The following is a 13,212-nucleotide window of genomic DNA, read 5'->3' on the forward strand; positions in this document are numbered from 1 at the left end:
TGTATTTTTGTATGCATTCCAAATGCAGTCGAACATGTAGCAATGTAAGAGTTTAGCATCAGGGCAGTAAAATTTGGTGGTGTTGGAAGGTAGACTCACAAGACGCCATTGAGGAGCCTCATGAAGATGAGGAGGGGAAGGCTGGGCATGAAGGCGGCCGCGACGGAGCAGAGGCAGTTGCCAGCCAGCGTCAGCGACAGCACCAGCCGGCGACCCCGCGTGTCCGCCACGAAGCCCCACAGGTGGGAGCTCAGGATCATGCCTGCCAACAGCAATACAAAGCCAGCGGGTGGCATCATGGCTGCCGACAGTGCAGACAGCTTGCTCTGAAAGCAGAAATTGTAATTTAATGCAAGTGTGTGGGAAAAACAAGTCCTTAATGTTTGAGTACAGCATCAGTAGTGTGTTGCTTGACATTGTCTTGTCGATTAAATACTTAGGCGTAACGTTGCATAGCGATATGAAATGTAGCAAGCATGCTAAGACTGTGCTAAGGGAAGGCGACTTTGGTTTATGCGGAGAATTTTAGAAAAGTGTGGAGACTGTGTACAGAACACAAGTGGGACCAATTCTTGAGAACTGCTCAAATATTTGGGAACCACACCAGTTCGTGTAGAGGCCGTGTACAGAACACTAGTGTGACCAATTCTTGAGCACTGCTCACATATTTGGGGACCACACCAGTTCGTGTAGAGACTGTGTACAGAACACTAGTGTGACCAATTCTTGAGAACTGCTCAAATATTTGGGAACCACACCAGTTCGTGTAGAGACTGTGTACAGAACACTAGTGTGACCAATTCTTGAGAACTGCTCAAATATTTGGGAACCACACCAGTTCGTGTAGAGACTGTGTACAGAACACTAGTGTGACCAATTCTTGAGAACTACTCAAATATTTGGGAACCACACCAGTTTGTGTAGAGACTGTGTACAGAACACTAGTGTGAGCAATTCTTGAGCACTGCTCACATATTTGGGAACCACACCATTTCGTGTAGAGACTGTGTACAGAACACTAGTGTGACCAATTCTTGAGAACTGCTCAAATATTTGGGAACCACACCAGTTCGTGTAGAGGCCGTCTACAGAACACTAGTGTGACCAATTCTTGAGCACTGCTCACATATTTGGGAACCACACCAGTTTGTGTAGAGACCATGTACAGAACACTAGTGTGAGCAATTCTTGAGTACTGCTCAAATATTTGGGAACCTCACCAGTCCGTGTAGAGGCCGTGTACAGAACACTAGTGTAACCAATTCTTGAGAACTGCTCAAATATTTGGGAACCTCACCAGTTCGTGTAGAGGCCGTGTACAGAACACTAGTGTAACCAATTCTTGAGAACTGCTCAAATATTTATGAACCTCACCAGTTCGTGTAGAGGCCGTGTACAGAACACTAGTGTAACCAATTCTTGAGAACTGCTCAAATATTTGGGAACCTCACCAGTTCGTGTAGAGGCCGTGTACAGAACACTAGTGTAACCAATTCTTGAGAACTGCTCAAATATTTGGGAACCTCACCAGTTTGTGTAGAGGCCGTGTACAGAACACTAGTGTGAGCAATTCTTGAGCACTGCTGACATATTTGGGAACCACACCAGTTCGTGTAGAGACCGTGTACAGAACACTAGTGTGAGCAATTCTTGAGCACTGCTCACATATTTTGGAACCACACCAGTTCATGTAGAGACTGTGTACAGAACACTAGTGTGACCAATTCTTGAGCACTGCTCACATATTTGGGGACCACACCAGTTCGTGTAGAGACTGTGTACAGAACACTAGTGTGACCAATTCTTGAGAACTGCTCAAATATTTGGGAACCACACCAGTTCGTGTAGAGACTGTGTACAGAACACTAGTGTGACCAATTCTTGAGAACTGCTCAAATATTTGGGAACCACACCAGTTCGTGTAGAGACTGTGTACAGAACACAAGTGGGACCAATTCTTGAGTACTGCTCACATATTTTGGAACCACACCAGTTCGTGTAGAGACTGTGTACAGAACACTAGTGTGACCAATTCTTGAGCACTGCTCACATATTTGGGGACCACACCAGTTCGTGTAGAGGCCGTGTACAGAACACTAGTGTAACCAATTCTTGAGAACTGCTCAAATATTTGGGAACCACACCAGTTCGTGTAGAGGCCGTCTACAGAACACTAGTGTGACCAATTCTTGAGCACTGCTCACATATTTGGGAACCACACCAGTTTGTGTAGAGACCATGTACAGAACACTAGTGTGAGCAATTCTTGAGTACTGCTCAAATATTTGGGAACCTCACCAGTCTGTGTAGAGGCCGTGTACAGAACACTAGTGTAACCAATTCTTGAGAACTGCTCAAATATTTGGGAACCTCACCAGTTCGTGTAGAGGCCGTGTACAGAACACTAGTGTAACCAATTCTTGAGAACTGCTCAAATATTTGGGAACCTCACCAGTTCGTGTAGAGGCCGTGTACAGAACACTAGTGTAACCAATTCTTGAGAACTGCTCAAATATTTGGGAACCTCACCAGTTCGTGTAGAGGCCGTGTACAGAACACTAGTGTAACCAATTCTTGAGAACTGCTCAAATATTTGGGAACCTCACCAGTTTGTGTAGAGGCCGTGTACAGAACACTAGTGTGAGCAATTCTTGAGCACTGCTGACATATTTGGGAACCACACCAGTTCGTGTAGAGACCGTGTACAGAACACTAGTGTGAGCAATTCTTGAGCACTGCTCAAATATTTGGGAACCTCACCAGTTCGTGTAGAGGCCGTGTACAGAACACTAGTGTAACCAATTCTTGAGAACTGCTCAAATATTTGGGAACCTCACCAGTTTGTGTAGAGGCCGTGTACAGAACACTAGTGTGAGCAATTCTTGAGCACTGCTGACATATTTGGGAACCACACCAGTTCGTGTAGAGACCGTGTACAGAACACTAGTGTGAGCAATTCTTGAGCACTGCTCACATATTTGGGAACCACACTAGTTCGTGTAGAGGCCGTGTACAGAACACTAGTGTAACCAATTCTTGAGAACTGCTCAAATATTTGGGAATCACACCAGTTCGGATAAAAAGGAAAACATAGAAAACTTAGAGGTGGCCGCTTATGCCGTAGAAAAAACGCGGGAAAGAGCTATATTGGCTGCCCGCAATAAACTACCAAAATAGGAAATAGCAGGCTGCTTTGTAGGACTCACAGATGCAGGAGAACCGTAGATTGGCTGTAATAAAAATCTTTGAAAAATGAGAATTTTTCGCAGAACTTCTCAAATACATACGGCTGTTTCGCGTTCTTCCTTGATAAACATTTGACCACCTGCTGTCCCGGGTCCGCAATGGAGATTTTGGGAACTATGTTCACAGAAACCCAAAGCACTGGCGGCATGATAAAACTTTTGCTATGTGGGAGTTTAGCAGTCTTGTTGACCAGGCATTAAGAGAGCCTTGCCGTTCGCGAATGATAGTTTATGTGAAGTTCGGGGAGTAGAGAGAGAGAAGGCGGCTCTGTGGGGGCGCTCTCGTGCGACGGCTCTGGGAAAGCAGCGGGGTCAGCTCAACTCTGGGACAACGCAGGGGCCCCATACCTCTGCTGGAGCGCACTGTTCTCCAGCTCCTTGTGTGACTCTGGTTGGAGATGGCGTTACTTTTGGTGGAGGACACCACGTCTAGTGGCCAACCCGTCAGCCGCCTTCGACACTACTCCATCCTATAACTTAAATTACGGTGGGAATCCATGGTACAGGTGACCAGAAACGAGAGTTATCAATCATTCGGTAGGGGAGGTTTTTGACTTGAGCTCTCGTTAATTTTGATTAGGCGTTCCAGGTCTCGCTAATGACCCAGTTAGTTATGGCAGTAGCGTTCCACATCCTATGGCTTCTGACAAAGTCGGACCAGTCACTGTGGGGGCACACAATCAAATGGTTCGAATGGCTCTGAGCACTATGCGACTTAACTGCTGAGGTCATCAGTACCCTAGAACTTAGAACTACTTAAACCTAACTAACATAAGCACATCACACACATCCATGCCTGAGGCAGGATTCGAACCGGTGACCGTAGCGGTCGCGCGGTTCCAGACTGTAGCGCCTAGAACCGCTCGGCCACTCCGGCCGGCGGCACACAATCATTTGCTTTTATCAGTGATTCGTAAAATGACGACTATTCTCTTCTTCCTTGTTCCCTGCAGTCTCTGATAGGTGAATCAACCATTATTTGCAAAAACAGACATAATGTCTGCAAGGATACCTCAATCACTTTTTCTACAATGTTACTTAAAATCCGTCTTGACTGCAAAATGTTTATTCACCTGACCGGTTTCAGTTCCTCTAGAACGATCTTCAGATCTGCAATTTCGGTTACAGGAGTAACGCGTCCACACTCAGCAACCTTCACATGCTGCCTGACATTAAATTTACTCAATGTTCTATGACTCTCGATATCATTTTGTAAGAAAATTCGTTTATGTATTTGACACACAGATTTTACAAAAAATGGAGGTCAATTTGGACTGATATTTTACTCCCTTTTGGCAGATTCATGATGAGATCGTTGAAACAGAGTTGCTTAAAACTCCAAATACCTTGGAGTCCTGATACATTTGTAGACTGATGTTTAGCTGTATCGAGAACTTGCCCTAAGTTTACTCTCTGTTGCTTTTCCTAATGTGGGATGAGGTGTATGTGTGTTAGGAGGAATATTTTCAATTAGCGTGATACGGGAGACATTTCATAAACAATGCACAGGTTCATATTACTGTAGATTGTTTGATGCAAAAAGAATGAAAATTACGTCAGATATACTCGAGATGCTGAGGAAGAAGTAGGTGTTTTGGTTTCTTCGCTGTGTAAAATTGTACGGGGTAGAAATGGACCCTGCAGGGGTCTCAGGTACTGTGACTGTTGAACACCAGAGGTCAGGATCGAAACCGTACGTGGCAAAAACCAGACAGAAATGCATAGTATGTTAATTGAAGTTTATGGTGAGTTTACAGTGGACTATAGTACAGTTACGTTTTGGGTTAACCGTTTTTCGTGGTGGTGGTATGAGCAAGGATGATAACCCAAGATCCGGAAGACCAAGAATGTCAAAAGATGAACGAAGTGTGAACCTGGTGGCAGATGCTCTCAACGAAGACTGCAATGCAACTTGTGAGGAACTCTCTGAAGCCACGGCAATTTCCCGAGCATCAGTATTCCGTATTCTGAGAAATAACTAAAGACAAAAATTTCTGCGAGGTGGGTGCGACATTGCCTGACTGCTTAAGAGAAGCAGAAACGCCTCGCCATTGCAATCTTGCTCAAACAACGAATCGATTGTAAAAGTCAAGGATTCTTGTGTCGAATTGTCGTTAGTGATGAAACTTGGATTAGTGACTCTGAACAGGAGTTGAATTCACAGTCCACTGTGTGGAGAGCTTCAGATTCCTCACGTCCAAAACAATTTCGACGTGCTGGATCAACGCTCAAGCAAATCATACTTCTTTGTTCTCATCAGCAAGGAATCATCATGAAAGAGTCTCATGTGAAACAAGTGTGACAGCAGTGTATTGTCGTAGCTTCATGCAAAACCTGTGCAGAAAGGTGCACACAAACCGACCTGAGGCTGGGTCGGGGACAGATGACCGTAGCAGTCTCGTCCCTTTAATCCCACAAACCAACCAACCAACCGAGGCTGGGTCCCTCATTCTCAACTACAAGGCAAATCGGCAAAGTTGTAGCCCAAAAAATATCGCGAATACGCTGGGAAGTGTGTCCACCAGGCTTCGACACGTTCCCAAAAACCCGTCTGCGTGGACATTGTTATCTCTCTGGAAGGGCTTTCTACCACCGTCACCAAAGCCATGCGAAATATGATCAGAAGTGGTGTCCTGGACGGAATAATAGTCGGGTGGTGTGGCCGAGCGGTTCTAGGCGCTTTAGTCCGGCACCGCGCGACCACTACGGTCGCAGGTTCGAATCCTGCTCGGGCATGGATGTGCGTGATGTCCTAAGGTTAGTTAGGTTTAAGTACATGGTTATTACAAATGATTGAAGCGATTTCACAGCTCTACAATAACTTTATTATTTTAGATATTTTCAAAATGCTTTGCACACACATACAAAAACTCAAAAAGTTTTTTTAGGCATTCACAAACGTTCGATATGTGCCCCTTTAGTGATTCGGCAGACATCAAGCCGATAATCAAGTTCCTCCCACACTTGGCGCAGCATGTCCCCATCAATGAGTTCGAAAGCATCGTTGATGCGAGCTCGCAGTTCTGGCACGTTTCTTGGTAGAGGAGGTTTAAACACTGAATCTTTCCCATAACCCCACAGAAAGAAATCGCATGGGGTTAAGTCGGGAGTACGTGGGGGCCATGACATGAATTGCTGATCATGATCTCCACCACGACCGATCCATCGGTTTTCCAATCTCCTGTTTAAGAAATGCCGAACATCATGATGGAAGTGCGGTGGAGCACCATCCTGTTGAAAGATGAAGTCGGCGCTGTCGGACTCCAGTTGTGGCATGAGGCAATTTTCCGCGGGCTACGCGTGAAACTTGCCCGCACGCGTTCAACCGTTTCTTCGCTCACTGCAGGCCGACCCGTTGATTTCCCCTTACAGAGGCATCCAGAAGCTTTAAACTGCGCATACCATCGCCGAATGGAGTTAGCAGTTGGTGGATCTTTGTTGAACTTCGTCCTGAAGTGTCGTTGCACTGTTATGACTGACTGATGTGAGTGCATTTTAAGCACTACATACGCTTTCTCGGCTCCTGTCGCCGTTTTGTCTCACTGCGCTCTCGAGCGCTCTGACGGCAGAAACCTGAAGTGCGGCTTCAGCCGAACAAAACTTTATGAGTTTTTCTATGTATCTGCAGTGTGTCGTGACCATATGTCAATGAATGGAGCTACAGTGAATTTATGAAATTGCTTCAATCATTTGTAATAGCCCTGTAGTTCTAAGTCTAGGAGACTGATTACCTCAGATGTTAAGTCCCATAGTGCTCAGAGCCACTTGAACCAATTTTTGAACGGAATAATAGAGCTTCTGAGACACTGGGATACTGTGGTAGAGAAGCAGGGAAACTATGCTGTAGGAGTGTAAACAGATATCGAAGAAAACGAATGCGTAAGTAAAAGAAATTTATGTGCGTTATTTATGAAACGTCCCTCGTAGATAATGGCTTGGTCACTTTGGAAACAAGGGTCCCTTCCCCCTCCTCCCAATCACCAAACTTAAGCAATGTCAGGGCTGTCATTACTAGGGTGGAAGACCAGCTGGGTACGCGGGGTACTGTTGGTTCAGGGACGTGGATGTCGCCGAACAAGCTCTCCTTGGTCTAACGTTACACAAAGAAGCAGTGGCATGACATGGTAACCCCTTGACGTCCTGCTTCCACGAAGTTCTCTCTTGGCAATAGTGACTTGGTTGCTTCAAGCCTATTCTGGGAAAGCTCTAAATCTGATCTATCCACCGTGGCCATGTGCAACCTCTATGTCTTCGGCCGTCGACTTCTCCGTCTTTCGTTGTTCTTTCCACAGCCTCTTGTCTTCTGGCAATGTGACTAAAATACACTACTGGCCATTAAAATTGCTACACCAAGAAGAAATGCAGATGATAAACGGGTATTCATTGGACAAATATATTATACTAGAACTAACATGTGATTACATAATTTCACGCAATTCGGGTGCATAGATCGTGAGAAATGAGTACCCAGAACAACCATCTCTGGCCGTAATAACGGCCTTAATACGCCTGGGCATTGAGTCAAACAGAGCTTGGATGGAATGTACAGGTACAGCTGCCCATGCACCTTCAACACGATACCACGGTTCATCAAGAGTAGTGACTGGCGTACTGTGACGAGCCAGTTGCGCGACCACCATTGACCAGACGTTTTCAATTGGTGAGAGATCTGAAGAATGTGCTGGCCAGGGCAGCAGTCGAACATTTTCTGTATCCAGAAGGGCCGGTACAGGACCTGCAACATGCAGTCGTGCATTATCCTGCTGAAACGTCGGGTTTCGCAGGGATCGAATGAAGTGTAGAGCCACGGGTCGTAACACATATGAAATAACGTCCACTGTTCAAAGTGCCGTCAATGCGAACAAGAGGTGACCGAGACGTGTAACCAATGGCACCCCATACCATCACGCTGGGTGATACGCCAGTATGGCGATGACCAATACACGCTTCCAATGTGCGTTCACCGCGATGTCGCCAAACACAGATGCGACCATCATGATGCTGTAAACAGAACCTGGATTCATCCGAAAAAATGACGTTTTGCCATTCGTGCACATCGCAGGCGCTCCTGTGTGTGATGCAGCGTCAAGGGTAACTGTAGCCATGGCCTCCGAGCTGATAGTCCGTGCTGCTGCTAACGTCGTCGAACTGTTCGTGCAGGTGGTTGTTGTCTCGCAAACGTCCCCATCTGTTGACTCAGGGAACGAGACGTGGCTGCACGATCCGTTACAGCCATGTGGATGAGATGCCTGTCATCTCGACTGCTAGTGATACGAGGCCGTTGGGATCCAGCACGGCGTTCCGTATTATCCTCCTGAACGCAGCGATTCTATATTCCGCTAACAGTCATTGGATTTCCACCAACGCGATCAGCGCTGTCGCGATACGATAAACCGCAATCGCGATAGGTTACAACCCGACCTTTATCAAAGTCGGACACGTGATCGTACGCATTTCTCCTCCTTACACGAGGCATCACAACAACGTTTCACCAGGCAACGCCGGTCAACTGCTGTTGGTGTATGAGAAATCGGTTGGATTCTTTCCTCATGTCAGCACGTTGTAGGTGTCGCCACCGGCGCCAACCTTGTGTGAATGCTCTGAAAAGCTAATCATTTGCATATCACAGCATCTTCTTCCTGTCGGTTAAATTTCGCGTCTGTAGCACGTCATCTTCGTGGTGTAGCAATTTTAATGGCCACCAGTGTAGTAAACAAATAATCTGTGTAGCTGCTGCTTCACGACACCAGCCGCTTCCACTGCGCGGCCTACGGTGCTGCTAGATTCTACCGTGCAGAATTGGTGTATGCGTACCACTGGTTCCAACAGAAGCTGTAGTCGCAGACATGGACCTGCAGGGATTGTCCAGTTGGGGGGGGGGGGGGGGGTGTAGTATCAGACTGTTCCAACTTTTAGTCTGGATTCAGATGGATCACTGCCTGAAACTATTGCAGTTGTCTTCCCGCGTTAGTCACATGGTGTTCCCATCCCTCCCCCCATTTCACCCCCGCCTCTCCCCGTCGACTCGAGGCTCTGTTGTGACTAACCTATGTAGATGGAGCCGCTGAGGAAACCCTTCTCGAAGGACGACATCTGGAAGTCGCACTGGGCGGCCGGCGTGACGTAGGCTGCCGCCAGCGACTCGAAGAGCAGCGTCATCAGGCAGAAGCCGCACACCACCAGCGCCGTCCAGTGGAAGCGGCCCTGGCCTGAAACACGACCAGCGTATCCATAACTCAACTGTTTAACAATCTAAATCGTAATATAGACACGAAAAATTTACAAATTCACTGACGGACGTCAAACACTATTTTTCGCCGTAGCCGCCTCCGTTCTCAACGCACTCTTTGAGCCGAGGGACGAGCTCTCCGATGGCTTCGTCAGACAAGTGTCCCACCACCTATTTTTGCCGGCACACTGAACCTCGTCACCTCATCGTCGATAGAAAACCTCTTTCCTCATAGGAACAACCTTAGACAGGGGAAAACGTGAAAACACTGAAGGCCTGTGAGCGAGGGTAGTTGCTCATGTGCGAACCGAAAGATTCAGAGAACTACCAGGTGATCAAAAAGTCAGTATAAATTTGAAAACTTAATAAACCACGGAATAATGTAGATAGAGGGGTAAAAATTGACACACATGCTTGGAATGACATGGGGTTTTATTAGAACAAAAATAAAAATGTCCGACAGATGGCGCTGGACAGCAAAACGTCAGTGATTGCACATGACAATCGTGTATAAAAGGAGTTGTAATGAGAGAGAGAATCACGGAACTCAATGCCCCTATCACTACACAGGATCTCATTGCTACACTCCGCACAAAACGTAACACCGCTCCTGGTCACGATCGTGTCACCTACCGCTACCTTCGTGAAACTCCTGTCTCTTTCCTCTCCACCCTGGCCAGGCTATACAATGTAGTCCTGTCCACTGGCTACTACCCCGACCTGTGGAAAACCTCCCGTATCCTGATGTTCCTTAAACTTGGTAAACCCCTGTCCACCATCTCTTCCTACCATCCCATCAGCTTTACCTCGGTCTTCAACAGGGTTCTGGAATCCATCCTCACCCGACGCATCCACCAACATCTCTGCCAGCACCGCCTCCTTCCCGTTACCCAGTGTGGCTTTCAGCCGTCCTTCTCTTCCGATGACCTCCTCCTTCACCTCACTCATCTCCTTTCCGAGCAGCTTAATTCTCGTCGCTCCGCAGTCTTCCTCTCCCTGGACCTCGAATGGGCCTATGACCACGTATGGCATTCCCATCTCCTCTTCAAGCTCCAAACCTTCGCCCTTCCATTTAACAACGCCCATCTGATCGGCTCCTTTCTCTCCCACCGTCCTTCCTACGTCACCATCCATAACACGGATTCCTACACCTTTTTTCCCTCCGCCGGTGTGCCCCAAGGCTCCGTCCTCTCCCCCCTTCTGTACCTTTCGTATATGGCGGACTTGCCGCTGCCGTCACCCCCTGTGCACCTTCTCCAGTTTGCCGATGACACCGCCTTCCTTGCCCTTGCCCCCACCCTGCAGCGCTCCCCCACCTTCTCCAATCCTATCTTGACCGGTTCACTGCTTGGTGCAAACAGTGGTTGCTCAAGGTCAATCCCTCCTAAACTCAGGCGATCATTGTAGGCAAAATCACCCCTTCCTTCCGCCTCCTCGATTTCTATCTAACCATCTATGGCCATCCTATCGCCCTCACCCCCACCCTTAAGTACCTTGGCGTCACCCTCGACCCTCGACCGTCGCCTCTCCTGGACCCCCCATCTCCGGACCATCCAAGCCAAGGCATGCTCCCGACTCCATCTCCTCAAGCTCCTTTCCAGCCGTACGTGGGGTCTGGATCCTCCACCATACTCCACACCTATAAATCCCTCATCCACCCTGTCCTTTGTTACACCCATCCGGCCTGGATCTCTGCTCCCCCTACCTTTTATAAATCCCTTCAGATCCTTGAACGCCATGCTCTCCGCCTCGCCTATCGTATCCGTCTCCCCTCCCCCACGTGGATCCTGTATGGCCTCATTCCGTTCCCCCACCTCCTCCTTTTCCTTGAAAGGATACGGATCCTGTACACCTCCTGTAAACTCGATCCTCCTTACCCGCTTGTCTCGCCCATCCTTTCCCACCCCCGCCCTCTGCCGCGCCTGTATTCCTACGTCCCACAAAGTCTCCATCTCTTCACCCTCCTTACTCTCTCCCAAGGTGGCTTCCACCAGCTCCCCCTCCCTGATGATGTCTTCCTCCCCTCTATCTACCCCTCCTATCAACTTTGATCCTCCCCTCCCACATCCTGTGTCTTTTCCTTTGGGTACCCTGCCTTCCTTCTCTCTCCTCCCCCCCCTCTTCCTCCACCCCTCTTCCCCCAGGCTTCGCCTCCCCCTTCCTCCCTCCCCCCTATCTCCACTGCTCGTGGCATCTCTGCTCTACCCGCTCCCTCTCCCACCCTCTCCACCTCTCTTGGCAGGTCCCCGGACTCGTACACACTTAGTGAACATTCGCGCGCCGGAGATCAACGCCTCGTGTTTCTTTGTGTGCCGTCGTTTGTGCTTAAGTGGTTCAGTGTTATTCGTTTTGTGCACCTACGTTTGCGTGTGACAGTTTTCGTGTATGTGTTTGTCCAAGTGTCTGAACAAATTTTATCTTGGACTCTACGCCCGTGAACGGCTCCATGTATTTTAAAAAGTGTTTGTCTCCGTTTATATGTCCACCGTTTTTTTTCTCTAATTGTCTTCATTTGTATCTTTTGTGTTTCTCTGTGGCCAAAGAACGGCGTAGTATGCTGCTGCTGGCCTGCCTGTAAACAGGTTTTTAAAATAACAATAAAGAAAAAAAAGAGAGAGAATCAGATGCGCCAGTAGTCGCAGCATGTCGATGTTACCTGAAAAGGCGCTTTTAGTGAAGCTGTGTTATCAGAATGGGGTACGTGCTAGTTCAGCGTTACGATCCTATCGCCACAGGAAGGGGATTCGAACGGGTAAAGGTCCGTTGACAACTGCAGCTGTGGCGAGAATGATTTCAAAGTTAGAAGCCCATTGTTGTTTAGACGATAGACCACGTAGTGGCCGACCGAACACAAGGCGTAATGCTGCTGAGACAGTTCAGGAAGAAATGGAGACCGTAGCGGGTTCGTCTATGCACGGGGAAGTCAGCGCTCGTGCAGCCGCACGTCGCACCGGCATTCCATACACTACTGTTTGGTTGGCACTGAGGCGTACCCTCCGATGCTATCCGTACAAAATCCATCGGTATCATCAACTGTTGAAACGTCCCCTTAGGAAAATTAATGAATCACAGTGCTGATAAACCCCTTCCGTTATTTGATTTTCAAACAGCTGCGCAGGACTGAACGTACTTAGACATTTCTCTCTTTACTTATTCTGATCAACACTAAACGGACACACAATATTTTTTTTTAGCGTAACGTAATCTGACTTTCAATAATCCCTACAAAACAATGGCCCTGACTAACAATAACCTAAACCTTTCATGAATTCTTACCTCACAAAAATCTTCGTTACTCGAACTACTGCAATACAGCGAGCGCCAATACTGCCAGCTAAATAAAATATTCTAACTACTGATAGGCATAGTTAGCAAACGAAAGATTTTGATAGAGAACAAACAATCTATCTTAATAGTGTTCAGAAGTCATAATATCTATATCAGTTCATGACATCCAGTCTTACAAATTTCCTTTCTCTGACAGACACACGTCCAGATCGTCCGCTCTCAAAACTCTGCCATCCCTCTCCTCACATCCACCACTGCTGGCGCCTCACCTCCAACTGCGTAACGCTACGCGCTGTTCACATCCAAATGCCCAACAGTGCACAAGCGAATATTACAACAATGCGAACCAGCCACAGACTGCACATAGCGCAGTCAGCGATTTTCATACAGAGCGCTACGTGACGTTAACAACATAAAAACCTAAACAGTCTACTCACTGAAGCGAGAGTA

The 13,212-nt window shown here is 47.6% G+C and overlaps 1 protein-coding gene across 1 annotated transcript in view; it reads right to left on the minus strand.

Moving 5' to 3' along the window:
• The window catches only part of LOC126109455 (synaptic vesicle glycoprotein 2B-like), a 161,462-nt gene that overhangs the window by 118,387 nt on the left and 29,863 nt on the right, over window positions 1-13,212 (minus strand). Inside the window, exons 3-4 of the mRNA XM_049914484.1 lie at window positions 9,293-9,454; window positions 100-262 (exon numbers count right to left, since the gene is read on the minus strand). Coding sequence (XP_049770441.1) covers window positions 100-262; window positions 9,293-9,454 — 325 coding nt within the window. The remainder of the gene's footprint in view (window positions 1-99; window positions 263-9,292; window positions 9,455-13,212) is intronic.

The sequence above is a fragment of the Schistocerca cancellata genome, chromosome 12 (genome assembly GCF_023864275.1).
Source record: "Schistocerca cancellata isolate TAMUIC-IGC-003103 chromosome 12, iqSchCanc2.1, whole genome shotgun sequence".
In the NCBI taxonomy this organism is placed as follows: domain Eukaryota; kingdom Metazoa; phylum Arthropoda; class Insecta; order Orthoptera; family Acrididae; genus Schistocerca; species Schistocerca cancellata.